The 25,475-nt window shown below is 46.0% G+C and overlaps 2 protein-coding genes and 1 long non-coding RNA gene across 3 annotated transcripts; all 3 read right to left on the bottom strand.

The window, feature by feature from the left end:
* Positions 1–224: 224 nt before the first annotated feature.
* On the bottom strand, positions 225–7,672 carry LOC124684897 (protein argonaute 1B-like). The gene is made up of 23 exons (XM_047219159.1): positions 7,625–7,672; positions 5,737–6,599; positions 5,436–5,656; positions 5,216–5,365; positions 5,002–5,135; positions 4,680–4,789; positions 4,491–4,597; positions 4,262–4,400; positions 4,009–4,125; positions 3,366–3,473; positions 3,193–3,264; positions 2,627–2,749; positions 2,382–2,547; positions 2,187–2,308; positions 1,979–2,116; positions 1,728–1,870; positions 1,585–1,647; positions 1,450–1,513; positions 1,180–1,315; positions 1,029–1,102; positions 857–951; positions 736–767; positions 225–643 (listed from the first exon to the last, which is right to left on the bottom strand). Exons 2-23 carry the CDS (start codon positions 6,589–6,591, stop codon positions 438–440), a joined length of 3,375 nt encoding a protein of 1,124 aa, XP_047075115.1. The 5' UTR covers positions 6,592–6,599; positions 7,625–7,672; the 3' UTR covers positions 225–437.
* Positions 7,673–8,166: 494 nt separating this feature from the next.
* On the bottom strand, positions 8,167–12,698 carry LOC124684896. The gene is made up of 7 exons (XR_006997195.1): positions 12,400–12,698; positions 12,013–12,142; positions 11,808–11,878; positions 11,465–11,517; positions 11,029–11,214; positions 10,036–10,936; positions 8,167–9,366 (listed from the first exon to the last, which is right to left on the bottom strand). It is a non-coding gene; the product is annotated as an uncharacterized LOC124684896 (long non-coding RNA).
* Positions 12,699–18,444: 5,746 nt separating this feature from the next.
* LOC124684894 (protein FAR1-RELATED SEQUENCE 7-like) lies at positions 18,445–20,840 on the bottom strand. Its single transcript, XM_047219158.1, has 2 exons — positions 20,776–20,840; positions 18,445–20,636 (listed from the first exon to the last, which is right to left on the bottom strand). Exon 2 carries the CDS (start codon positions 20,631–20,633, stop codon positions 18,456–18,458), a length of 2,178 nt encoding a protein of 725 aa, XP_047075114.1. The 5' UTR covers positions 20,634–20,636; positions 20,776–20,840; the 3' UTR covers positions 18,445–18,455.
* Between the last annotated feature and the right edge of the window lie 4,635 nt (positions 20,841–25,475).

Below are 25,475 nucleotides of genomic sequence, written 5' to 3'. Positions count from 1 at the left end.
GTTGTATGCAAGCATGTTCTGTTCCGATGGCCAGTGATCTCTAGTGGGAGCAGAAATGCTAACCACAGCCTGCTGCAATGCACGGTCATAGCCTGCGTCATGTCAAAGCAGAAAGGGCAAAGGTTCCTCCTCCATCTTGTTAGCTGCTTGCAGGCATATCATACCTTCAATACTAAACCATGCAAGACAAGGAAAATCACAGGCAGAGGTAACAAGTGATTCCACAACATAGGTTCCTCAATGTAGTAAAACACCAGCAATGCAATGTTACAAGGTTACACAGACGCTTCACACAGCACAAGGGCTACGAGAGCTTGCGCGGCGATGTCCTAATGGCACGACTGAAGCAGTACAACAAAGTCCAATATTTTGGGTTTTGCACAAGGGTGCGAAACAGCATCACAAATACAGTGCAGAGCACTTGATGGCATGCGACCTTAACAGTAGAACATGACACGCTTCACGTTTTCCTTGAGGGCAGGGAGAGGCCGGACAGGAACATTTCCGAACGCCCTGGTGCTGCGCGCAGGGCCCTGTGGAGGGCCACGGGCACCGCTCGCCACGGACCCACTGTCAGAGGTATCCGGCTCCATGTAGAATCGAGCTCGGAAGGCTGCCAAATGAGCATAATATGCCGGAGGAACTGCAAAAAAGCGAACAATCATGGTCAGCGTTGAATTTTACATCATTGAATCTTAGACTGATAGGAAAGGTGGCTTGTGTTTGGTGTATTACCAATTGATACGGAGCGGGTGCACCTAGCATACCTGAAAAGGCAGAACGTTTTATGTTTAATTGGCCAGCTAAACAGAAGGAAGTTGTAATTATTAAAAGAGTCGATATAACAGTAAATTACGTGTAGCACAAGTTGTTTGTGAGAGTTTGCAGCTCGTCAGCAGTAAATTTGTTCTCGTCCCACAGAACATGATAATGAGCAGGCCGGCTTGTTCCCTGAAAAGAAAGTACACTTGAATGAGCAACCAGCCCATGTCATTAAGCAAACAAATTGCAAATGTAGGAGAGCCAACCTGAATGCCGGCATGGCTACACAAGTAGAAATCAAATTCTGTCGGATGGCAAATCTTCGAATCAACAACAGTCCCTAGAAATAGAAACATAAAAATGGTCAGGTTGACAATTGAGGTAAGGACAACAAAGTTGTTTGCACAAACAACTAACCAGGCAGTATGTTCCCGCTTCTATCAACAGTCCGTGAATCGTTGTGGTTATTAGCAAAGAGCCTAGTGTGATGGCGCTTCTGGACAACAACAAAAGTAACTGGAGGCTGATAATTGGGCTCCAGGGAAGCACATGCCTACATACGTAGTTCAAAAATGGTAGTCAGAAAAAAATAAATGAAATATTGCCAAACAAGTGTGGTTAGAGTTACTTCTTTTAGCAGAAAGGTTAGGAGTTGCTCTGGATAAACTGTACTCAAAGTAATTGTACCTTTCGAATGGCATCAAGTTCAAACAACAGAACTTGATAGAACTGTCCTTCACTGACACCATCCCTGAAAAAACGATTTTTTAATAGTAATAGGCAACCACTCTTTAGCAAAGATGCCCAAGAAAGGATAAGAACCTATAAAATATGATCCTCTGGGGTTTCTGTCCAGTTGCCCTCTTGAAAGATATGAGCAGCTCCCTGCAAATCATATAATTTAGACTTTTAGCAGCATCGTAATATAGATTTAATATGCCTCGTCAGGTCACCAAGATTTTTACTTGACCATGCCGCCAGTCACAGTTCCTCTTTGGGGATCTTGCCATACTTTAAAAAGATCCTGTATCAACTCTTGCCTATGGGCTTGGGCGCTCACTAATCCTGCATACTTAGTGATCTCAGGCCAGTCTTGAGAAGCAACCACCTAGAGGAATGCATATTATCAAACCATTAACAGAACTGCAGAACTTCCCACACCAAGCAAAACTGCAGAGCTACCATAGACATATCTTTGTAGTAACATGTCACTTACAGCTGCAATGGAAGGGCTGGAATCTTCTCCAGGGTGAGGATGTGTAACATCAGCACCAAATATTATGGTTGGTCTGTCACTAACAAGGGGAATCCTCCTTGACAAAGCATCCACAAGTACAGTATTCCTTCCCCCCACCTGCCAGTAGGAAAACAATAAAAATCAAGGTGCATAATAAAGAATGAACTGCCGGAGTTCAGTGAAATACCTTAACATTGATTTTAAGAGCTACATTTGCAAGATACTGCTTGCTCATCTTAAAAACATGTTTTGTTAGACAACACTGAGATACCAATCCAAGATCAGTCTCGCAAATCCTCTTAAGATCCCCTGGAAGAGCAAAAACTCGTAAGTAAAAGTATCCACTGGGCAATCTTCAAACATGTTTTGGAAGAGAGCATACCATAAAGAGAACCATTATTGTCAGGCAGTATAACAATTAGCAGGTCAAGTTCTCTGCCCTGGGGTCGAATTATGTTCATTGCATCTTGATAACGTGCCTTTAGTGCTCTTTCCACGTGTTCAGGCCTTGCAGTAAGTGGGGGAAGCACAGGTTCTGGTGCAAAGTTCTACGAAAAAGAGAATAAGAATTTGATGACCACGGAATACAAAATACCAAAATGATACAGAGAACTACGAGAAGCATACCATTCCAGATATTTGGCACATTATAGCCAACTCATGACAGAAAATCCTGGCAGCATTATCTTGCACACTCCGAGAGAAGTTAATGCATGTCCAGTGGCTGACTCTACCACCATTCACCATTTTCTACCACCAAAATGGACAAGTATGAGAACAAGCTAAAATTAAACATCACAGAGGGGAGGGTGAGGGTGATGTGTGTCGCAGGATTCAATGAACCTAAGCAGATATAGGCAACATTTTTCCTAAATCTGCGACAATTAATTTGAATCGGGGGGCCTAAATCTGTCAGGTTCATGTGAAACTAGCAGTCTTCTTAAAACGTGAGAGAAACAAAACTTACAAGGCAGTTGGTATTTACGAAAGCTGCATGTTGCAAAGAAGCAGATAATATTGCTAGTGTATGCTAATTCAGTGGGCAAACAATTGGACAAATTATTTCCACCTCAAGTGGCTAACTGTTTCTGTGGTTAGTAAATTAGTAGGCACTTTTTTTAATTTTTTATTTATTTATGTTCCCAGGAATGATACATAATCTTGATTTTTCAGGGCAAGTTGTCAAGCCCTACCTTGTTCATCATATTCCATTGGCCGACCCTGGGCAAGACATCCTTCTCTCTGCCACTATCATGGTACTTAAGCTATTAAAGAAGAAAGTGCAGTCAGTTGCTAGACACAAATAACACAAATAACCAACATGGAAAATCAACTGCTGTCTAATCGCAACAGAAATTTGACTTACCCGTGGTGGAGGCAGAACACGAGCTTCAACTGATGCAAGTTGCTCATCAATTTTTATGCCAAATTCTTGTGCATATGGATCCTTGTAGTATGCATTTTGATGCACAGTCTGATTAAAAGAGGAAAAACAAAGATTTAGACATTTCCGTTTAAATGGATAATCCTGGTGCAGATAACAGCGATAGTACAATCGCACAAGACAGATATAATGTTCGTTGCCCAATAACGTGGTTTTGACTGTAACAAATGCCTCATCAGCAACTATCCTCATTGAGCAACTACCATCTTGTAAAAAAAATTGCAAAGAAGTTCACCAATCTATTGATAATCATCCATAGTAGTACACAGAACCCAAAAAGTAACGAAAACTACAAATAGGTCCTTATACCACCTAGTGATGGCCAATATATCTGTGCAGGAATTCCAAAAAAAAAAAACTACAAAACATATAAATGCTTTAACTGCAATAGCATCAACTAAGAACATCAATCTGGAAGAACTTTGTCAACATGAAAGACGGGGGAAAACACTAGCAGCTACATAAACATTATACACATAAATGATAGGCATAGCAATGTCAGAAGGCAATTTTGCAGGAACACTATGCCATCAATTTGCACCAAAAAGATACAATTAACTATCACCTGCATGATGTCTTTCTCACGCTCTTGAGGGCGCTGGCAAGTGACTTTCAGTAGAGCAGTTATTTGTTTCTCATTCAAACGTTTTGAGTAGCGTTGTCCTTCAACAATCTTACAAACCTGATATTTCAGAGTGAGAAACCGATGAACAACATGTAACAACATACTGAGCTGGATATAGTTATGTAGAAAACACGTGCATAGATGAAAACGCTTATATTATGTTAAAGAAAGGAAGGTTGTTAAAGATACTAACCTCCATCGGGAGATAATTTGGTCTTTGCTGATTGCCCACTTGCAAGCAAGGTAAAGTGGTGTGCTGAATATTAAAACCATAAGTCTCCACGAAGTATTGCACCACAGTCTTCACAGTACCGTGCTCATCAACAGGGAATCTACCGCAGGAAAATCCAACAGGGAGTCACCCACAGATATGCAAGAACATAAGATATTTATGTGTATAAAGCAAGGGAAAAAGACCATACGATAGCTCTCTTGTTGCTTGTGAAGTGAGGCCAGATATACGGTACTTCCTACGCATGTTTCCCCGATGTGTAACCTCAACCTTTATACCTCGTAGAGCTTTTTTAATCTGCAGAAGAATGTTAACAATGAGAACTCAGCATAAACAGAAGTCTCTGAAGAACAACAGTGAGACAAGTAGTGAATCGAACCTTCACACGATCTGAATCAGATAACGGTCTAACTGAGATGTCTCTGCACAGAAGCTGAGCAACAAACTCAATCACAGGGAGAGGCTCGATAAATGCAGTAGAAGACATATCTGCAACAAGAAGCACCGTATAAAATCATTATGTCAGCAAGAACCAAGGACATTCTGCAAGCTACACTCAGATGCTCTGTGAACTAGAACTAGAATCCTATGAATGATTGAGCATCCAGGCAGCCCACCGCCTGCATTCATCACAACTCCGAAGAAAACAAATGAACAGTTACACACAAGGAGAACTCAAGTTGGGAGGGGTCGCATCTAACCGATATTTAGTGAAAGCCCCATCTGTGTTGGCCTTATACTTTGGTAAAATCCACGCCAACTTTCCAAACCGTCACCAAGTCTTTGACGTTTCCCTAAGTTAGGAGAATAAAATGATCGACTAACTGGAGAATACCTACAGAAGAAAACCACAAGCAAAATTTAACCCATGTAACAGGAAAAAAACAAAACGAGACAAGGTTAGCTAAAAGGTACCTGGCAGTAGGCAATTCACGCAGCACAATGTCAAGCACCTGAAGAGCTTCTTGAGGTGCATCTGGTTGCCTCCCTGCTAGAAACATAGCCAAATGGTGGAGATCAGCACGAGCGGCAAATTTGATCACCACCCTGAATAGTCTATCACGCCTGAAAACAAAGGGATGTCAGCACAAAATTATGTATACAATTAAGTACAAGTATCACAGCAACAGCGCACCTTGGCGCGACTTGCCCACCACCCAAGGTCTCTTCTTCGTCTTGCAGAGTAATTTCAAATGTCTTTGAAGTAAACGGTAATGGCCCAGCTGTATAAAGGCTCTTACTTCCATCATAGGCAGGTAGACGTCCATCCAAATGAGATTGTCTATACATCTTTACAAGCTCTGCAATCACAGCACGATTGACACCACGTGATGTAACTTCTGGCGATATGGTCACCTGATGAACAAAAGATTGATGATCAGAAGCTGTAAAATAAGAACTCCGGTGTGGAAATAAAATATCATCTGAGTACATACATCATATTGGTGGAGGTCTTTATCAGGGAGCTCAGCAAAGAAATGATTGGCTTTCACCACACACCTATCCCCATATGTACCCTTTCCGGGGCGCAACGGGAATCTAACTGATTTGCTTGATGCAGGTGGTGGCCGAACGGCTTGGCTGGTCGAACTTTGATCGAGGATGGCAAGGCTTTGAAACTGTTGCTGGAGTTGTCCACTGCTCACCTCAGCCACAGGCTGAGAGGATGAGCCAGCACCCGATGCAGATGGTGAAACCACCGGGGCTTGATATTGGACATGCGGGGCTTGGTGCAGCTCGGGAACTGTTCTTGACGGACCTGGTGGAACACTGACTCCACCACTCCCTCCCGTATGCCCGCCATAGTATGGCTCCGGCATACCACGCCCTCTGGGGCGTGGACCACCACGTCCCTGACCCTGATAGTCACGCGGTTGATATTCAGGCTGACCACCACCTGGATGTCCACGCCCCTGATAATCACGCTGTTGATATTGAGGTGGACCACCACCTTGCTGTCCACGTCCCTGATAGTCACGCTGTTGATATTCAGGTGGACCGCCACCTTGTTGCCCACGTCCCTGATAGTCACGCTGTTGATATTCAGGTGGACCACCTGGACGGTGTGCAGCTGGCCCTCCATGACCCTGATAGTGACCACCACGGCCTACGTGTTGCCCACCACCGCGGCCACCCTGCTGAGGTACCCAGCCACGCCCACCACCTTGTTGCTGAGGAGGCTGTTGAGGAGCTCTCTCAGGTCGCTGTGAGGAACCCTGTCCGGTAGCTCCCGAAGCCTCCCCGGAACTCTCTCCAGCACTGCCGGTGCCGGTTTTCTTCTTGCGAACCATGATGGGCACTGCCAAGACAAGAACACGGCAAAATGTAAGACTACAAAAAGTATATATGAGGTATCAAGACTGAAACATACTCGCAAGGTATAAATTCAAGCAGAAAGATAAGAGTACTATTACAATCAAGCGAAAACCTGGCGGGAAAAACTAAATGAGAAATTGCAGCTCGGTCCCAAGAAGGCAGGCAACATTTGCATACACGGTTGTACTTGTCATCGAACACCGCCCCTACCAACACATAAAGAGGAAGGCCGTAGGGAGTAGGACGCTTGGGAAATCATCCAACATCCTTTTTCACGAACGCCATTACATTCCTAGGACATAAAACGCTCCCAGAAACGGATCGACACGCTGCCACCACCAACAGACTTCATCAAAACATACCGGCATGTCGTATGAGAAGACACATTTTCCAGACTCGTGACAAAAGTACACGTCCCCCATCGGGAACCACCCGACTCGGCCCGAAAAAATCCTACAGCACGACCTCCTTCTGCAATCCCATCCATGACTCGGACAACGCATTCATCCGACCAAGCTGCACGAGGCACGGTTGCCGCTGCTGGAGAGCCGGAAACAGCAGCCAGCACAGGCAGCGGCCCTCTAGACTAGGATCGACCACGCTAGGAATAAACCACGCTAGGGCAAAAGCACCTAGTGAACCGAGCGAGAAAACCCCCGCTCTGCGGCCTGTGCCACACCACACAAGAGCGCTGAATCGTGCCGTGAGCACCTGGGCATACACGCTGGCGTCAGACGGAACAAGTATGGGCTGCCGGCAGAGTGGTCAGACAGCCACCGAGGTAGCTCAAACGTGAGAGGGGGAGGACGGGAGAAGGGCTTCCTGTGCTAAGAAGCTCCCCGTCTTAGAAGCTTAGCTCCAACCGGCGCGGGAGGCTTGGGTTGCTGGTGCGAGGCACGCGAGGCGATCGTGTCTGCGTGCGTGCACCTGGAGCTGGAGCTCTGACGACGCGGCGGGCGGTGCGAGGGGGAGAAGAATGGGGAAATGGAGAGGGGAGGGGGTCCGTACCTCGACGGCGGCGGCGCGGCGGGTGGCGGCGGCGAGATCTGGATGTGGGGGGCGGAAGAGGGCGACCTGGGAGGGAGGGGAGTAAAAAAAAGATTTTGGAGGGCGACCTGGGAGTAGTAGTAGTAGTAGTAGTAGAGCAGCAGTGGGAGCACGTGAGTGACTAGGTGAGGACCGAGCGTGTGTAATAATCCCCGTTGCTCTTGCTCCTCGTCGGCCGGCGGCGACCATCTCCTCCTCTAGATTCGAGATCGATCGAATCCAATCCAGCCCAACGGAGCCAGCCGCCACGTGCGCTTTACATAACTTCGCAGTTCGCACTTTACCAGAACTAGTGGTTGGGGCGCCCCTTGGGGCGCCTCCTCGCCGGTCAGGTGCACGCTAATCACAACCCATGCTAATGTTCTCCCGGATCTGAATTTTGTTTAATAGATGCAAGCAGCTGCATAGTGGGCTCCTAGTGAAATCATACCCCTAAACACTTCATTCAGCAGCCAAATGACACAACATGGCAAGACAAATAAGACTATAATAGTGGGCTCCTAGAGTATGCTTCTTTTGTTCAAAGTCACAAGATTTGCAGTGTAATACAAAATCAGTCTGTATCAGGTTAGGTTAAACAGTGCATGATAGGCTAACGTATTGATGTAACCCAGCTTATGATCAAACTTACAAAAAGATGCAAAACGAAGAGGAAGCATCAAAATAATATTTTATGATAGGTAAATATGGTTCCCCTCTATACTAATTCCTAAGCGACAATGGAAAACAAAAAACAGAGCATCAGCCTTCCTCGTTTTCTCCAGTGTGTTGCAAAATCTGAGCCAGGGACACGACACACACTTTGGCGGTGTCAATTCGCTTCTGGTCCCCATATCTTAGAACCACCTTTCTTATCGTAGCCATATCAAATGGAGACCCTTGAGATGATTCCCGGAGTTTTCATTGTCTTCTCTTTGCAACTTCTAATGGGAACTTGAAGGGGCCTGGGAGAGTCATTACCTGGTGACAGGCTTGCATCCCAGCGGGTCAGTTTCAAGTTCGCAGTATAGCTGTAGGCTCATATATGAAGTCATCAGCAAGAAGTAAGAGCACTCAAATATAATTGAACAGAAGCTCATGTTTCTGTATTGACAGTGCAGAAAGACCCTGGCTCACCGAACATCAGCAACAACTTACGCTGCACAACCTGTTATGGCATAGCTGGTCCATGGCAAGCTCATTTGTGAATATACCCACTTACCACAGGCCATTAAATTAAGGAATTGTATCCACATCAGAAATTCTCATGTGGTCCAATACAATTAATAGCTCCGCAAAATAGAAAAAATCAAGAGGTTCAGGGGAAACAAATTTCATCCTGACACTATTACTTTGTATTTAAGTATTTTATTTGGGGCAGCCAATTTAACAAAGACATGATTACTTGTACTAAGGAAGAGTATATTTACTAACAACACTACTACGCGTCAGTTTGTAACACTGAGAATTGATAGGAGATCAATACACACCTAAGATATGGAAAAATGAGCAACAAACCAATCCCTTGATATGACCTAAACTTGATATCTCTTTAAATTCCAAAGGAAGGATTGGTGCAAACATTTAACTACTGCAGTTCTATGACTATTTCATATATACTGTCTCATATTCCTCCAGTTCTATGATTATTTCATATACTTTTTGTAGTAGCAATAAATTACCTGGTCAAATGCTCATGGAAAGATCCTTGGCAAACATCCAATCTGGGAAAAACACAAACTGGCAATCAACAAAGGCTAACTTAGACTCTACTCAGTAGACCAGAACAAACAAGCAAACTAACAGAATGAACCAACTGACTAAAATCGTATTCAATTGTGTTGATACTTGATAAATTGTCGTGTTTCTCCTACCATGAAGTACGGGCCTTTGTTCTTAACATGTAGTCAGGTTACGAAAGATTGTCAGACAATTTCAAAATCATATAATCAATAGAATACTCAGTAATTAATCATTCTCCACAACAACTTCAACTTTCAACATGGACATGAGAAGTTGCAATCTACCTCTTTTCAATAACAGTAAGGAGCTATTAGATGTGTAACAGCAGTAGGAACATTTTCTTATTCAGTAATAATTAATCTAATGTCATCATCAAAATCAAATATTTTCAAAATCGAGCACTTCATTCACTAACATCACTATAGAAGAATCGAAAATAGAAGAGGAGAAATGTATGCTAAGAAAGTAGATGTCACTTGTGAAGTTTATTGTCGGCGGAGGAGATGGGATCATGTATATTGTAAAATAAATTTGTAAGGTTGAAATGATAAAATAAAGATCTTTCATCACTTCCATGGAAACAAGATCTCAGCACCATATGTATGAATCCAGAGAGAGAGAGAGAGAGAGAGATGCTAGCCTGTCCTCACCACGTGTTCCTATCCACCAGGCACCAGCCACAAGACTTCCTGCAACACAGACCTTGCTAAAGGTCACACCCGGTGAAGGATCCAGTGGACAAGTAGCTTCAAAACGGCGGGATCAAGCTTGTGGGGTGTCGAGAAATGGTGGCAGCACGGGGGGCGGCACCATAGACCAACCTCCAGTTCATGTAGGAGCAGAGTGCATCAGGCGCAACAACGGACAGTAGAGGAAGAGGAGCTGCAGAAGAACCTATTAACATGCACATAACCATATAGAAATATTAGATGAAAAGAACATCTCACAGAGGGTTGGGAGCAGTGAGGATAAAAGCTTCTCTGTTTCTATTGAGCGAAAACATCAACAAAGGATAACCAGTAAGTACACTACAAAAGAGGTAGCACACGTATTCAATTAAAGAATACTTGAACAACTATATGGCCATACATATATGTACCTAAAGGCTGGAAACTCTTAGCTGCGAGCAAAACTATGGTAATGACAATAAAATCATGTGTGCTATGGTAGGACTGCATTCAACATTAACCAGCGAAGCATTGCATTGCATTTCCAACAAAGGACATGAAGCATAAAGAACTCATCAAAGAAAAGCAGGAGCGGATATCAACATGAGTAGACCTAGAAATTACAACCCAATATCAGCTTCTGTTTGGTTTTCAGGTATTCACATGATCACATGGAACCTGGAACATCAAACTTCGTCTTCTTCCTCGAAATTAAACCTGAACCAAAATAATTAGAGGGTACAATCAGATGTACCTGAATCATAAACAATCGGGTGCGAAGAGGGGCACACTTTGGCCATAGCAGGCGAGCCTCCACAACATTAGCCTCCTTGATCTCCCACGTCTTTCCTATTTTTAATTAACATGGGGCATTCCTTCTTATCTAAACCCAATGAAAACTATTTAAGACTATACATCTCATTGTTGCAAGCAATCATAAAGAGAATACATGGACCAAGGATTCTACTTTTTTACCTTCTAGAGTGTGTCCAAGATTCCAAGTAGTGCATCCTACTTCCATTTAACCTCTTAATAGAGGATGACCCTGCAATCACGGGAAACTTTATCACAAATAAAGTGAGCTAGAAAGGTATCTCACAAACATGTAGAGCTGAAGAAGGAAAAAAGACCACATCAGGCTACATGAGGAGAGCTACAAGCCTACAACACAGAAAATGCACAACATGAGGTTAATCAGTGTCGCCAAATAGTGCCAAACTGCCAATACAGCTAGCGACTCTAAAAGATTAGATTTTATCTAAAGGTAATCAGGCAAGTGAAAGTGAACCGATACACTATGCTCGTACTGCTATAAAGAATGAGATATTTTCAAACGAAATACAAATTAAATATGAGGCATGGCCTGAACATTAATATGACAAATCTCTGGAAGAGAGGCACTAAAGCTTACATTTTAGTTAGCTTCCTCGGATTACGGATAACAGTTTAATTCATGAAGAGGCCCTGTTGAAACGAAACTGTATATCAGATTGGTTGTAATCTCACAAACCACCTTTCACATGTGAAGGCTCTAGGGATGAGCGAAAATATTATCTTAAATGATTTGGTAAAGCAATAGTCAGAGCAACATAAACCGCAGCATTGAAGAAGTTTGAAGTGAGAAGAAAGGAAAGGTGACATGAGCAAAATTATGAGTATCCAACAATTCCAAATGAACATGCTACACTATCGACACAAGAAAAAATGGAAAGCAGCAGAATAGTTATATGAATCGATTATGTGTGATAGGTGACCTTGGTTTGTCAGAACAGCGAGTCATGTCACCAATCAGGGGCAGAAAAAAGGCATTCCGCTATTTCTTCTTCTAATAAATACAACATTGGAACAAACAGCTTTGTGTTCAGAATTGTAATATGTTGAGCACATAAGTAGCTAAGCTGAGCACTTGTCGAATATTTATAATTGTAAGTAAATGCAAGGAAAATGATGCACACATACCTTCTGTGATCAGAATTGTTGAACATAACCCTTAATTTCAAGAATATACAGTGGAGTTTCATCAACATTCATTGTTGATACTCAAATAGCATTATTAATCCCATCACCACAAACACTTCTGCACATTGTTCTGTGAAAAAATTACAAGCATGGAGGGTAATTAGAGATTCTTGACGTACTAAATTTATTCATAGAATATCCTCCCAAATTAAGTTGCTCTGCCACATGAGTAAATTTGAAAAGAACATAAAGAATAGAAATTAGGGCATCAACTAATTTTGGATCAAACAGTTGGGAGGAACCACAAACTCAACCAACTAAAATTTGGTTTCATGGCCATTAGGAAGGAAATAAAAAAGGACATGAATCAGCAGGGGAGATGATTACCTGTCGCGCTAGGGTTTACCCCCGCCGCATTGGTGGTATTCTCCTCCACATCGGTCGGAGCCTCGGAGGCCTCTGGCCCGTCGGTGATGCCGCCAGGAGGTCCAGCGCCAATGGCCACAATCCCTCACCGTCTTTCCCAATCTCTGCAACCTAGCTGGATGGGGGCGGACAAGCTCTCCTGAGGCATGGATAGAGGTTGCAGAGGTGGGGATCGGTGGAGAAGTGAGAGGAGATAGGAAGAGGAGGAGAGACGACGGGCTGACCCCCGCTGCGCTGGGAATCGATGGAGCAGCGGCGGCGTGCCATCCGGTGGGGGAGAGGATGGTGGTCTGGGCTGAAGCCTGCGTGAAAGGAGAGGTGGTACGCGGGGGCGGTGTTAACTGGGCAGGCTCCATCTCTCCGTACGCTATAATTGATCAACGCCTGGACCAATGAAAATCAGAGAACTCTGTCAGCGTCGAACCGGCGAGCGCAAAGTGGTTATCGTGGAGTGCTCTCGCATAGGGCAAACCCACACGCACTTGCTTGTTCTTAATGATCTGGCATACTGTATTCTCCGCTCTAAAATAGTTGAACATCTAGGTTTGTCGTAATTTAAATTTCTCTGAATTCGGTCGAATTTGAGGAGAAAACGTTTCAGCGTGAACAAATTCGGATCTACATACGGAAATACTCTTGTACACCCACGCATGGTGGCGTGTGTTTCCGTCGCCGTCCATTGTGCCAAATCTATCATAACATGAAAGTAAAGAAAAATATAGTAACAGATTTATCTCAATCTGTATAACATGAAAGTAAATCTATCATACTCCCGCCATCTACAAAAAAAGTAGAGTAAGATGTATGTAGACATTATTTAGTGTACATATTTACTCAAACCTGCAGTAGTACGATAAATGAGTAAAGTTTAAGGACTTGACTAGTTTTTGGTTCTACTCTTTTCCCAATGAAGTAAGAAATCTAGCTGTTGTAGGTGTCTCTGCTGTTGTTTGGACTCTCTGGAATGCCGGAAGTATGTTTTTAACATGTTTATCCCCGTAATCTAGTGGTGGTGGTACATAAAGTAGCGGGTTTAGTCAAACGTGCGGCCGGCGCCAGCTGCCGATCTAAGATCTTCAACAGGAGCAAGAGCTAGGATCCTTTATCACATTGGATTAGGGTCGACTAAAAGAATCTAAAGAGAGAGAGAAAAGGAGCAGAAAAGGTGGAGGAAAATGTTAAGAGTTGTTCCAAAAGGAAAGATATCATTCTGTAATAAGTTTGTTTTAGATTCAAATCTTTCTAGTCCTGTAAGGCGTTCTGAGTCTATCTAAAATAAGTACAGAGATCCATGTGTGATGTCTGGTTCTGTTTGGTCAGACTATAGGAGATTGGAGGGAAAGTGCGGGGTGAAGTTGTAATGGGCGTAGGTGATACTTGGTTTCATTTTAGTGAAATCGGGAGCAGGAGCCGCAGGAGCTCCTCAATTCAAAAAAAAAAAGGTATGCTAAATGAGTGTAGTGCTGAGTCTATGGCTCAAAAAACTACGTAGAAAACATATAATGATACTCTAACGTTTCAAAAGGTTTTGATTTTCTTTTACGTGGACACGTAATGATATGATTTTTTCGTATACACAAGTTTCGCTTAAGTATGATGTAGGTGGGTTAAGAAAACACAAAATTGTTGGTCGAAATGGGGGGTAAGTATTTGATTCCCCATAGTGGACTTCTTGTGTAGATTATAGATGATGACCTATTTCGATGGTCTTACATCCTAGACATTTTTAGGTACTTGTATATTTATTTTCAGAATTTACGGAGATTTTAAGAAAGGGTCTTCAAACCTTTAGAAAATAAAATTCCATTTAACTCTGCCTAATAGAATTTTCCAACGATAAATCAAATAATACTAAAGTGGTGTGGTTTAAAATATGATGCCGTTTTAGGCTAATAAAACACGAAATTGATGCTCTAAAAGGGGAAAATACTCCTTTTTAATAGATTTTGTACTTACACAAAAAAATATAGATTTATTTCCAGTTTTGGTTTAAACTTACAAAATTCATATTTAAGTGAAACTTTGGAAAACGAAAAAATATGATGCAGTTTTTGTTTTAAATATAGATTTAAACATAAATATAGATTTTGTACTTACATGAAAAAAATATGATGCAGTTTTGGTTTAAAATATAGATTTTGTACTTAAATCTCTCCTCTTTTACGTGGACCTATAGGTGTGGATGTTCCTGTTACCGTCCATTGTGTTTTGAGATTTGGATAAAAAGAGGAGAGAAAAAATGAAATTTTTCATCTACTATGGTGAGCACAAATTTCAAGAAATAAATGAACGGTGACGGACACCCATGCGTGTAAGTACAAATGTATTTTCCATTTTTATACCCATATTTTTTTTGTTTAGATCATGGATGATAATGTATTCGGATGGTCTTACATCCTAGACATGCATAAGTAATCTTATATTTATTTCCAAAATTTATTGAGTTTTTTTTAAGAAAAGCTCTTCAAGATTTTTTTTAAAATCAAGCTCCAAGTAGCTCAGTACCTAATAGCTATTTTCGACTACTAATCTACTAAATTATATTGTCTAAATGAAATGGTATAATACATATGTAATATGAATTGTCTATAGAAGTATGCAATATTCAATTAGTCAAAATAGTTGAGATGCTAAATTTAATTCACATTAATTTTTATATTTGATGGCTATAAATTAGCTATTTGAACATTTTAATCAAAAAATGGTGACATAGATAGCTTGCATGCAAGGATACATCAATAATGAATGTTAGTGGCGATGACATGGACATTTAATTGGCTAATGAAATATATGATATGGATGGCTTACATGTAGAGATAGGCTACCATTAATTGCAGATAGTGGAGTTTTGCTTTATAAGAAGTATAGATTGGTCATAGGGGAAATCTAAAGTGGTTTGCCTTATGAGAAACCAAAGACTTCAATTAAATTTATGATCAGATGAGTTGTTGAGAATTGAGATTCTATGGTCCCATCTTCTTTTAGCATCACTATTGACAAAGAGAAACCAGTCACAAATCACACAAAGAAAACCATAGCAGAGCGCAGCATGAGTTTGAAGAGAAAACCACTTAAAAGAAACGGTAACATCCTCATATGATAGATATTTAATTTCATCAAATTCTACTTGCGTAGTAGCATGTGCCCTCACTCTCCAGTCACAACTTACAAGACAAAATACAATAAAGGAGCACACAAACGCGCGCAGTGGCAGCAATATGATAAATAGAGATCACACCTCTTCCCCCCTGCTGAAACATATCTGCAGAGAAGTTGTTTATTTCATCAGCGACTGCCAACTAGTACAAACTACATGTGTCTGCAGGCTCAAGACGATTTCAGAAACTGCTGGTGGCTCCTGAGGTTTTTGTGTCCTTGACACCACATGATAGTGGTCGGAAGGTTCGTTCGCTTTACCTTCAGAGTCACGTTGCTTCAATCTGATTTCAGAGAGTTGCTCCAGCTCCTCCTAGATTCCAGAAGTCGCTGGTGGCTCAAAGGGATCCCATTCCAACTTCACTTCAGGCCATTGAGTCGATGCCCTTGGCAGCCCCAGCATGGTCAGGAATGATGTCTGTTCGTTTCAGCTCCTCCTAGACACAAAGATTCCTGGCATCGCTAGGAGAAAAACATGCTTGCATTCCAAACACTAGTTTCTCCATTTGTTATGTACCTCAAAATAAGGAAGAATACAGTAGGAGTTACCTTCAGCAGAAGGCTGAGGTTGTTTTTAACAGATCATGAACTGTGCAATGAGACAAAGTTGCTCATATCATGCTCCAGCTTCTCCCAGGTTTGAGAAAGTCTTAGCTTTATGTAACTTTTGGCAACAGATGGCTACTTCACACTAAGTAAAACAGGTGGGTGTGACAGATTGAATAACCCGGCTGATACAAGAGTTACTTGTATTCTACTGGCTTGAACTACACGTAGCAAATATTGCAGTGTGTATAGCAAAGACCATGTCAGAAATAATGTATACACGGAAATAATAACTTTTGAAATGTGCTTCATGCTCCAAGACAAAAACTCTGATATCTTTCTATTAGGCAGAAAGGATTGCTGGATATAAACAGAGCACCATGGATGTGCTTATGCTCCATGTATACAATGATGTCTTTCTATCTGGTGAGTTCACACCTTAAATCAGAGGCAGATGTTGATGTATTGGGTGCCATATATCTCACTTACAAATTAGCTACTGAACAGCTTATGTTAAAAAAAGCTATTATATTTGAGAAACACGCCACTGTAACTTTTATCTTTTGAAAAACGTCACTGCAATTATTTATACAATTTATACATGCCATTATGCTCATTTAAACACACTACTGGAAATTATACTCCATATTTCCTGTAGTATATACATATACACAGTCCAACCGAATCAGGCTTTGCCTCTATGTTACATAGGGTATGTTTGGTTCTAGCCCATGTCCCATGGTTGCCTCACCAAATATTTGGCTAGCCAAAATTTTGGTTGACCTTTTGGTGGCCCATGAGTTGGCCACCATTGGCAAGAAATGTGAACTAGATTGGCCAAATAGCCATTGGCATGCCAAATATTGGCAACCATCCAAACAAAGACCAAAGTTCTGGCCATGACCAAAATATTGGTAGGGTACCTTTTGGCCACAATCCAAACATGACCATACATCCTGGAAAAGGATTTTTCAATTACCTCTATTTAGTATCGCGATAAGAACAAAAAGAATTCACCATCCCCCCAGATTCAAGAAATACTGAAATTAATAGAACAAACCGTAGCGAATGAACCATGAAGCAAAATCGACTGAAAAAATTAACAAACAAAATGAAATAACCAAATAAATCATGCATCCATTAATTGCATCTGGAGCACCATCTTTCCAAAAGAAGCCATACTTATAGAATTGCACAAACAGGATCTGGTTGGGGATGGCCAAGATACTCATCTAACTGCACAAAAGGAAATGGTCAGAGATGGAGCTGCCATTTATTAGTCACAGGAACTGGAGAGAGAGGGGATTTGGAGGAGGAGAAGGTGGTGGGGCACAGCTCATCTGGTAGCCAAATCGGCCGGCACCACCACACCTCCCTGGACGGCTCTCCTTCCACACCTGCAAGCCGCCGCCTCACCCCCTTTCCCGTGTGCCAGCCCTCCATACCCACATACAGTCCGCGCCTCACCTCTTTACTCACTGACCGGCCTGCCACTATGGCCTTTTTTTGCCACCATGCAGCTTGGTCCATGAGCCACGGGTGGAGCCCACCATGTATACGGTATGTACAACAGGAAATACGAGTATATATTGGATTTTATGTGTGTCTAACTGAGCGTAATGGCATTTATGAATTGAACAGAGAATTGTAGTGGTGTTTTCTGAAAGATGAAAGCTGTAGTGGTGTTTCTCAAATAGGCAGAAATTGTAGTGGCATCTATCAAATGAACCCGCTCAAAAAAGGGTTAAAGTTAAATGAGATCTTATTTTATCTTTTCTTGCATGGTTCTGAAACATTTAAATGGGATGTTTCGAAATGTCAATCAACCCCAACTCACACTCAACCAACCTATATACACTCATATAGTCATATGTAATCTACACTTGTCTCAAGATATCATTCAGGGTTCCCACTGGCTAGTTGACCTCACTAGTGAAATTAAATTTAGTAAACATCACACATTCATGCTAATTGACAAACAGTGTGAAACCAAAAATAGCAGTATCAAGTAAAGCACATGGAATTACAGTGATAACTATCAAGAGTAAAGAATGATGACTAGTGAAATTAGATTTAGTAAACATCACACATTCATGCTAATTGACAAACAGTGTGAAACCAAAAATAGCAGTATCAAGTAAAGCACATGGAATTACAGTGATAACTATCAAGAGTAAAGAATGATGACTAATCAAACTTTTATCTTGTTTCGCAAATTTTCATTTTCATTCTTAGATTACAGTTTGAGTCAGCATAAAAGGAAGTATGTGCACATACTGTAGCAAGCCAGTTAAAAAGCTTAACTGATGCTTCTTTCAAGTGGCATAAGATTCTGCATACTGGGTAACATTTTCTAGGTATTTCTCCAATTCTTTTTCTCCACTCTCGAGAGTCTCCCAAAGAGACCTTCTCAATTCCTCCTGCCCCTGGCTCTTCATCACAAGGTCATAAGCATACCTCATAGCATGGTTGCAGTACGCAGCCTCGTCATCCATACATTCCTGATATGATGATTCATATTGCTTTGGATTAAAAACCCACTGCTTGGCACCTCTGGTCCACCGCTTGAGTATATACATTTCTGGAATTTTGCATACATTCTTGATACTAAGAGCTTTCAGAGTATGTGGACAAAGTAAACCCATTGTCTCAAACTGACTGCAGCTGCAAGTGAGTTGCATTGTAGACTTATTCAAATGAACTGTGCAGACTCGTGACCCCCTACCTTGCATGGTCATCTCAAACCGATATGTGTCACTGTCTTCACACTGAAGCTCCTTGAATTTTGTGGCGCCACACCCATCAAGAAAATATGTCTCGAATAACTTGTAGATTCTGTGTGTATAAACTTTTGCTGCATGATTCAAAATATCACTGTGCTTTATGATACAAATAGGTGGCCTTTGGGAACACCTCATATCCTCATCAAACTCTCTTTCACGCCAATCATCAGTCAGCTTATCCACAAGAACAATAACCGTGGAAAGAGAAGTAAATTTATCGGCAATGGAAGTGAATATGTTGCTCAAAATGTCAAACTGTGGCTCGTTTTCGACCCCACCATCAAAATTGCACGTGTTAAGAGCACCGCACCACTTCTGCTTGAGCTTATAAAGTTTGTTCAGCCACTTGTTATCCTGCACCTTAAACTCACGGAGCATCGCAGCCCATGCTTCCTCGAACTCTGCTTCTGAGTTGCATCCTTGCGTACACTTGGTGAACACCTTATTAAATGCTTTTGAACCATTAAGTGAACCAAGGCGAGAAGCAGCATTCTTCTGAATGTGCCAGTGGGCAATGCGATGGCATGTATTTGGAAACACCTCCTCGATTGCTTTTGACATGACTTGGTCTTGATTGGTGAAAATAGATCGAGGATGCCGGTTCCCCATCGCCTCCAAGAAAGACTTGAACAGCCACGTGAAAGATGACATAGACTCATCCACTAACAGTGCGCAGCCAAACATAGTGGTCTGCCAGTGGTGGTTCACACCAACAAAAGGCGCACAGATCAAGTTCTGTTTGCTCAAGCGATAAGTTGAATCGAACACAACCACATCACTGAAGCAGTCATAGTCCGTCCTGCTCCTACCATCACGCCAAAAGAAATTAGTCATCCGACCATCTCGGTCAATCTGAACATCCCAGTAAAACATCCCGTCTACGTTTGCCCTGCTCTTCAGATGGTTTACAAGGATCTGCAAGTCTCCAGTCCCTATGGTTGCTGTCCTTGTTACGCCGCTAAAACCAGGGAGCATATCTGGCCTGGGAGTCTCTGCGTTGTTGGTCACGCTAGTGCTTACAGCCATCTGGGACGGTGTGCCCCCTACCTGCTGGTACCCACCATACAGCACCGCATCCGCGGTAGAACACGACCTCCCGGCTATAAGCGACCTGGCAGAGCGCAGAAGGTGCCGTTCTTCAGGTTTTGCCAGATTGTGGTTGTGATCAGACACGAGCCGGATGACCTTCCACTCGCCCTGTCCGTTCACCCTGAAGCGAACCATGGCCCTGCAATTGGTCCTGGTGTGCGGGTCGTTGAAGTTGTCATCGGTGAGCTTCTCGGCCTCCTTGAGCCCCTCCTTGGAGCAGAAGTAGTCCTTGGTCCGGACCCGCTTGGTGCCGGTGAAGTAGGACTGCTTCCCCTTGCGGACGCTGAACCCCGTGCGGTGCCCGTAGTCGCAGTACAGCCTGTAGGCCTCCTCCTCGCTGAGCACCACCTTGAGGAGCAGCTCCTCGGCGCCCTCCTTGCTGCCCTGCACCGTCGCGGCCTCCTCGGCGTCGGCGTCCTCCGCGCCTTTCATCCTCGATTTGGTGCAGGACATGCATACCGCCCCCTGTATTTCGTCCATGGCCGCATCGTGGACGTGGCCAGCAGCGGCGTGCGGCGCGGCTCCGTTGCGCTGGTCTGCGGTGAGGACGATGACGCCGTTCTCGTCGACGCGCATCGGGTCCACGCCCCCGTTGCCGCCTTCGGAGTTGGTGCTCACCATGACCTAGGAGGAGAGAGCATCAACCCTAGTCAATATCGGAAAGCCTAGGCTGTGAGGCGGAGAAGCGACTGGACACTCGGAGACAGGGGCGGATCTAGATGGGAAATTTCTCGAACTCAGGAGACGGCGCAGATGCTCGTACCTCGGAGACCAATGGCCCGAAATTGCGGCGGAGCGGGGTTCGGGCAGCGGGCAGGGACGCGATGGGAGAAGTTGAACGGCGACGGCGGCGACGACGGGCCGCGCGTCAGAAGCGGCGGGGCTGGGACCGCGGACGGAGGAGGGGTATGGGGCGGCGGCGGTTCGAGCTCGGGCCGGCGTTGGGGGAGAGTACGGTGAGGGGAATTTTATTATGTGCCCCTATTTACTTGCAAACTATACGATTTGCCCTCATATAGATTAGACTCTCTCTTTTGCCACTCTTTACTTTGCCAAATAATAATTTGCCCCTTGTCAGATCGAGCCCACACCTAAAGACTGAAATGCCCCCGTAGTTGTTAGAGCATCTCCACTCGTCTCCCCGAATAGACCCCCGACGAGCCATTTTTTCATCCGGACGGCGAAAAATGGCCCAGCCGCACCCCCGGTTCCTCGTTTTTCGTCGGATTTGGGCTTTCATCCATCCGGCGAGCCCACGCCAACCCCGGCCTACCGGGGAGCGCTCAGGGACTCCGGACGAAGCGAAAGCGCGCGAAACACCGAGAAATCTCTCCCGCGCTTTCGTTTCGTCTTCGCCGCGGAGGTGGCCCCGACCGGTCAGCGACACGCGCATCGTCTTCCGCGCACGCATCGTCTTCCGCGCGCAGTAAAGGCTGCCGCCGGTCAGCTCGTCGCGGACGCGTCGCATTCCACGCGACATTAATCGCCGGCGCAAGCCGCGCCTATATAGGCCGCTCCGCTAGCCGCGACGCATATCCCTGCTCCACTCTCCCTCCACTCTCCCTCCACTCTCCTCCACTCTCCCGATGGCGTTCAACGACGAAGACGGCGCAGCGAACAACGGCTTCCCCCGCCGGTCGCTGCACGCGTGGGAGGGCACCTCCTCCACCAGGCGGGGTACCCCTCGCTCGCCGGACACCGAGCCTCCCGGCGGCGGGTGGCGGCTAAGTGCCGGCGGCGTGCCAATCCCGCCGCCGCCCCGTGGCCACGCCTCGACGCCGCCATCGAGGCTCGGATGGCGATGACGGAGGAAGAACGCGCCGACCCGCGCCACCACCCCGAGAACTACACGAGGTGGAATTCTTCTTCCTCCGGCGGCGGGAGCCGGGAACCGGCGTCCTCACGACGGCCCGCCGCCTCCGCCTCCGCGCAACAACGCCGCGGGTCGCCGGCGATGGTGGAGCGCGCCGAATAGGACGCTCCACAACGTCCTCGAGCACATCGAGGGCGGCAACACCCCGGCGCTCACGATGCCCCCTCCATCGAGGGCATCGGCCAATCGCCGCCGGGAAACAGCTGGCAGCCACGGCGCATGGCTGCCAGCTCGTCGTCTTCCGACACGGCGTCGAAGTCGCTCTCCAGGTCGGCGCCATCCTTGGCGCCGGTGAAAAAGGAGCCGGCTTCGCCGCCGAGCAACCGCACGCGCGGCGGAGGCGGCATCGTCATCCGCGAGCCCTCGGCGGCACAAGGACGCCTCCGCCCGAGGCGCGAACAGGATACCTTCGGCGAGCGGAAGCGCAAGCCGGCGAAGGTGAAGGTGGAGGAGGCCGAGAGCGCCGAGGACGCGGCCATCCTCGAGGCCGTCATCGCGAGGTCCCTCCAGGACCTCGTCCCCGCTCAGAACGCCATGCCGCTCGACCAGGCCTGCGCCTGGTCGAGGAGAGCGGTGGGAGAAGGAGGAGGCGGAGCGGCAGGCGAGGCTCCTCCAGGACGTCGCCCGCTACCGCCGGCCTGCGACTCCTCCATCCGGCGGCGCCGTCCCCGTCGTCGACCTCGAAGCCTCCGACGACGACCTGTACAGGCCATCGCCGTCCCCGCCTCGCACCATTGGCCGGTGGAGAGACGCCGGCCAAGGCAGCAGCCAGGGGGCTTCGGCGCCGCCGCAGTTCGACGACGATAGCTCCGACGACCATGGCGGTGACGGCGACATGGACTACATGGTGTTCTACCGCCATTTCGGCATGTAGAGCGCCGTGTTTTAATATTTACAGTTGTATTCCCCTAGCCGAATTCGAAATATAGTCGAATTCGGTCCTCTATTATGAACTTCGCCCTCTATATAGTAAATATCATTAAATTTAGTCTAAATTCGACCGTTTTATGCCGTAGTTTGTCAAGTTTCCGTTTTTCAAATTTAGATCGCCGTCTTCATCTGAGATCGCGGCTTGGAAACTACTCCTCCCCACGTCAAATTTACGTCTAATCCGAACGTAAATTTCTCCGGATTTTGGTGTGGGGAAGGCAAACGAGTGGAGATGCTCTTACCTGGGTGATGTCTTCGATCCAGTCGAGCGATTCCATGGGCGTGCCGCCACTACTTCACTTGGCGCGGTCGACAGAGGGGCGCGCGCGGCGGCTGCGGTGTCGGCGTGCCATCAGGACGACCTCCTTGCGCTGCGGAACTTCGCCGGTGGGGACGTCATCCTACGAACCGCCTGGTCCGGCGGCGACTCGTGCTGCGGATGGGACGGCGCGTGCGAGCGCCTCGTCGCCCGAGCAGATGGCCTCCTGGAACTTGCTCCGGCCATGCTCTCGAGCTGCAGGCCCCAGTAAGCCTCAGCCGCCATGAGCATCTCGGTTTCCACGGCGTCGCCGAGGCGGAGGAACGGAAGCTGCTTGAGGGAGCCGGCGACACATGTGTGTTCGCGGACACTTCTTCCCAGCCCCGTTCCCGTTCTCAAGAGGAGAAAAAGACCCATCTGATTCCATTCCCAGGGGCAGCTCTGTCTTGGAGTTTTGTTGTAAATCCTCAAAACAAACGAAAATATTTTTTTTTTGGAAAGAAAGCTACATTATCTTTTAGGGTTCAAAAGAAAGGGTCTTTTCTAAACTGACCGACGAGACGTGGGTCGGGCTCACCAGGTCACGTCCTTGCCGCAACAGTTGCCACGTCGGTGATGACATAATCAAAGGTATCGATTTCCTCCCATAGTGGAACACCCGAATACATTTTAGAACTCGAAGAATTCTACGGTATTCGACTCAGCCATTTCGTCGACAATTACGAACTTAGCAGTTTCAACTCCCACATCCAGGGGAAAACGAACCCGAAGGTTCTTGCTTTAACTTCAAGGGACTCAAATGTTACGAACTTGTTTACAGACCCGAAGGTTCTAATCATCCGGGTTCGAGCCTAGGGACTCGAACCTGTGTAGGGTAACGAAATTTCGCTTTAGCAGTTAACCAGTCTCGATTTATCGAGTAAGTCTGGGGCCCGTTACTCCATCCCTTACGTGTACTCAACTCTTCGGTGATTACCAAGCTTGCACCTTTTGAAGACCCGATAGATTGGAAAGTATCGGCTGGTATCGACTTCAGTCTCTTCGCTTCGGCCAGTCACTCGGGTTACTTATGTGAGCATTACCCTTCGGGTACCCCACATTGTCCTACCTCCTCTGGCCCAATAGGGGCCCATCTGGAGCGCCGCAGCCCAAGGAGCTCCAAGACGTCGGTTGCGCGGCGAATAGATGGAAGGAGGCGATTTCTTGAAGTACACGGCAAGGAAGCATTCAAGAATGGAAGGATTAGATAGACAAAATATGTATTGTAACCGAATTCGGGCACGACTCACAGAACCTAGCTTCCTATATAAAGGCCAAGAGAGGGATGTCTGATCTCTTCCTCAATCCTACGCACGTATACACCAAACCTAGACACATTGCCTCTCCGCGAGAACACCACCACTCAATCCTTCGACTGCCCCATTGTAACGATTTTACTCATAATCAGGATCAGACAGGCAGGACGTAAAGGTATTACCTGTACGAGGGCCCTGAACCTAGGTAAATCTCGTTTCCTGCTTGTCTGGTATCCGATTTCTAGTGCTAACATGCAGGCTTCCATTAACCCTAAGCCTCTCATCGTGGGCATTGCCGAGGAGCCACCTCGTCAGTGGTGCTACTAGTGCACATCGACAAGGGCTTCCTTTGAGCAGAGATTTGACGAATGTACCCCGTGCGGTGCCCGTAGTCGCAGTACAGCCTGTAGGCCTCCTCCTCGCTGAGCACCACCTTCAAGAGCAGCTCCTCGGCGCCCTCCTTGCTGCCCTGCACCGTCGCGGCCTCCTCCGCGGCCGTCGCGCCTTTCATCCTCGATTTGGTACAGGACATGCATACTGCCCCCTGTATTTCTTCCATGGCCGCATCATGGCCAACAACACCGTGCGGCACGGCTCCGTTGTGCTGGTCTGCCCTGAGGACGATGACGCCATTCTCGTCGACGCACATCGGGTCCACGCCCCCGTTACCGCCTTCGCCGTCCGTGTTCACCATGACCTAGGAGAGAGCACCAACCCTAATCAGTAGCAGAAACCTAGGCTACGATGCAGAAAAGCAACTGGACACTCGGAGATCGGTAATCAGCTGCCGGCAGGGGCGGATCTAGATGGAATATTTCTCGGCCTCGTCGATGGGGTTTAATAACTCTGGACACGGCGTAGATGATGAAATGCTCGTACCTCAGATACCAATGGCCCGAAATTGCGGCGGAGCGGGGCGAGGGAGGTTGAACGGGGGCGGCGACGGCGGCGACGCGCCGCGCGTCAAAGGCGGAGGGGCTGGAACCGCCGACGGAGGAGGGGTGAAGGGCGGCGGCAGTTCGAGCTTGGGCTGCGTTGGGTCGAATTGGGGGAGAGTAGGGTGAGCACTCGCTAGACGCTAGGGAGGGGAAATTTGTTTTTGGAAA

This window comes from Lolium rigidum, chromosome 1 (genome assembly GCF_022539505.1).
Source record: "Lolium rigidum isolate FL_2022 chromosome 1, APGP_CSIRO_Lrig_0.1, whole genome shotgun sequence".
NCBI classification, from domain to species: domain Eukaryota; kingdom Viridiplantae; phylum Streptophyta; class Magnoliopsida; order Poales; family Poaceae; genus Lolium; species Lolium rigidum.
This window is presented reverse-complemented; position numbering and strand designations above follow the sequence as displayed.

Bases quoted from the DNA above. Each gene is read 5' to 3' on its own strand.
- LOC124684894 (XM_047219158.1), bottom strand. From the start codon at position 20,633: ATGGTGAGCACCAACTCCGAAGGCGGCAACGGGGGCGTGGACCCGATG.
- LOC124684897 (XM_047219159.1), bottom strand. From the start codon at position 6,591: ATGGTTCGCAAGAAGAAAACCGGCACCGGCAGTGCTGGAGAGAGTTCC. The intron at 5,366-5,435 runs GTGCGCTGTTGC...CTTTGTTTTCAG, and splicing joins GGTGGGCAAGTCGCGCCAAG to GCGTGATAGACTATTCAGGG. The intron at 1,103-1,179 runs GTTAGTTGTTTG...TTCTATTTCTAG, and splicing joins AAGCGGGAACATACTGCCTG to GGACTGTTGTTGATTCGAAG.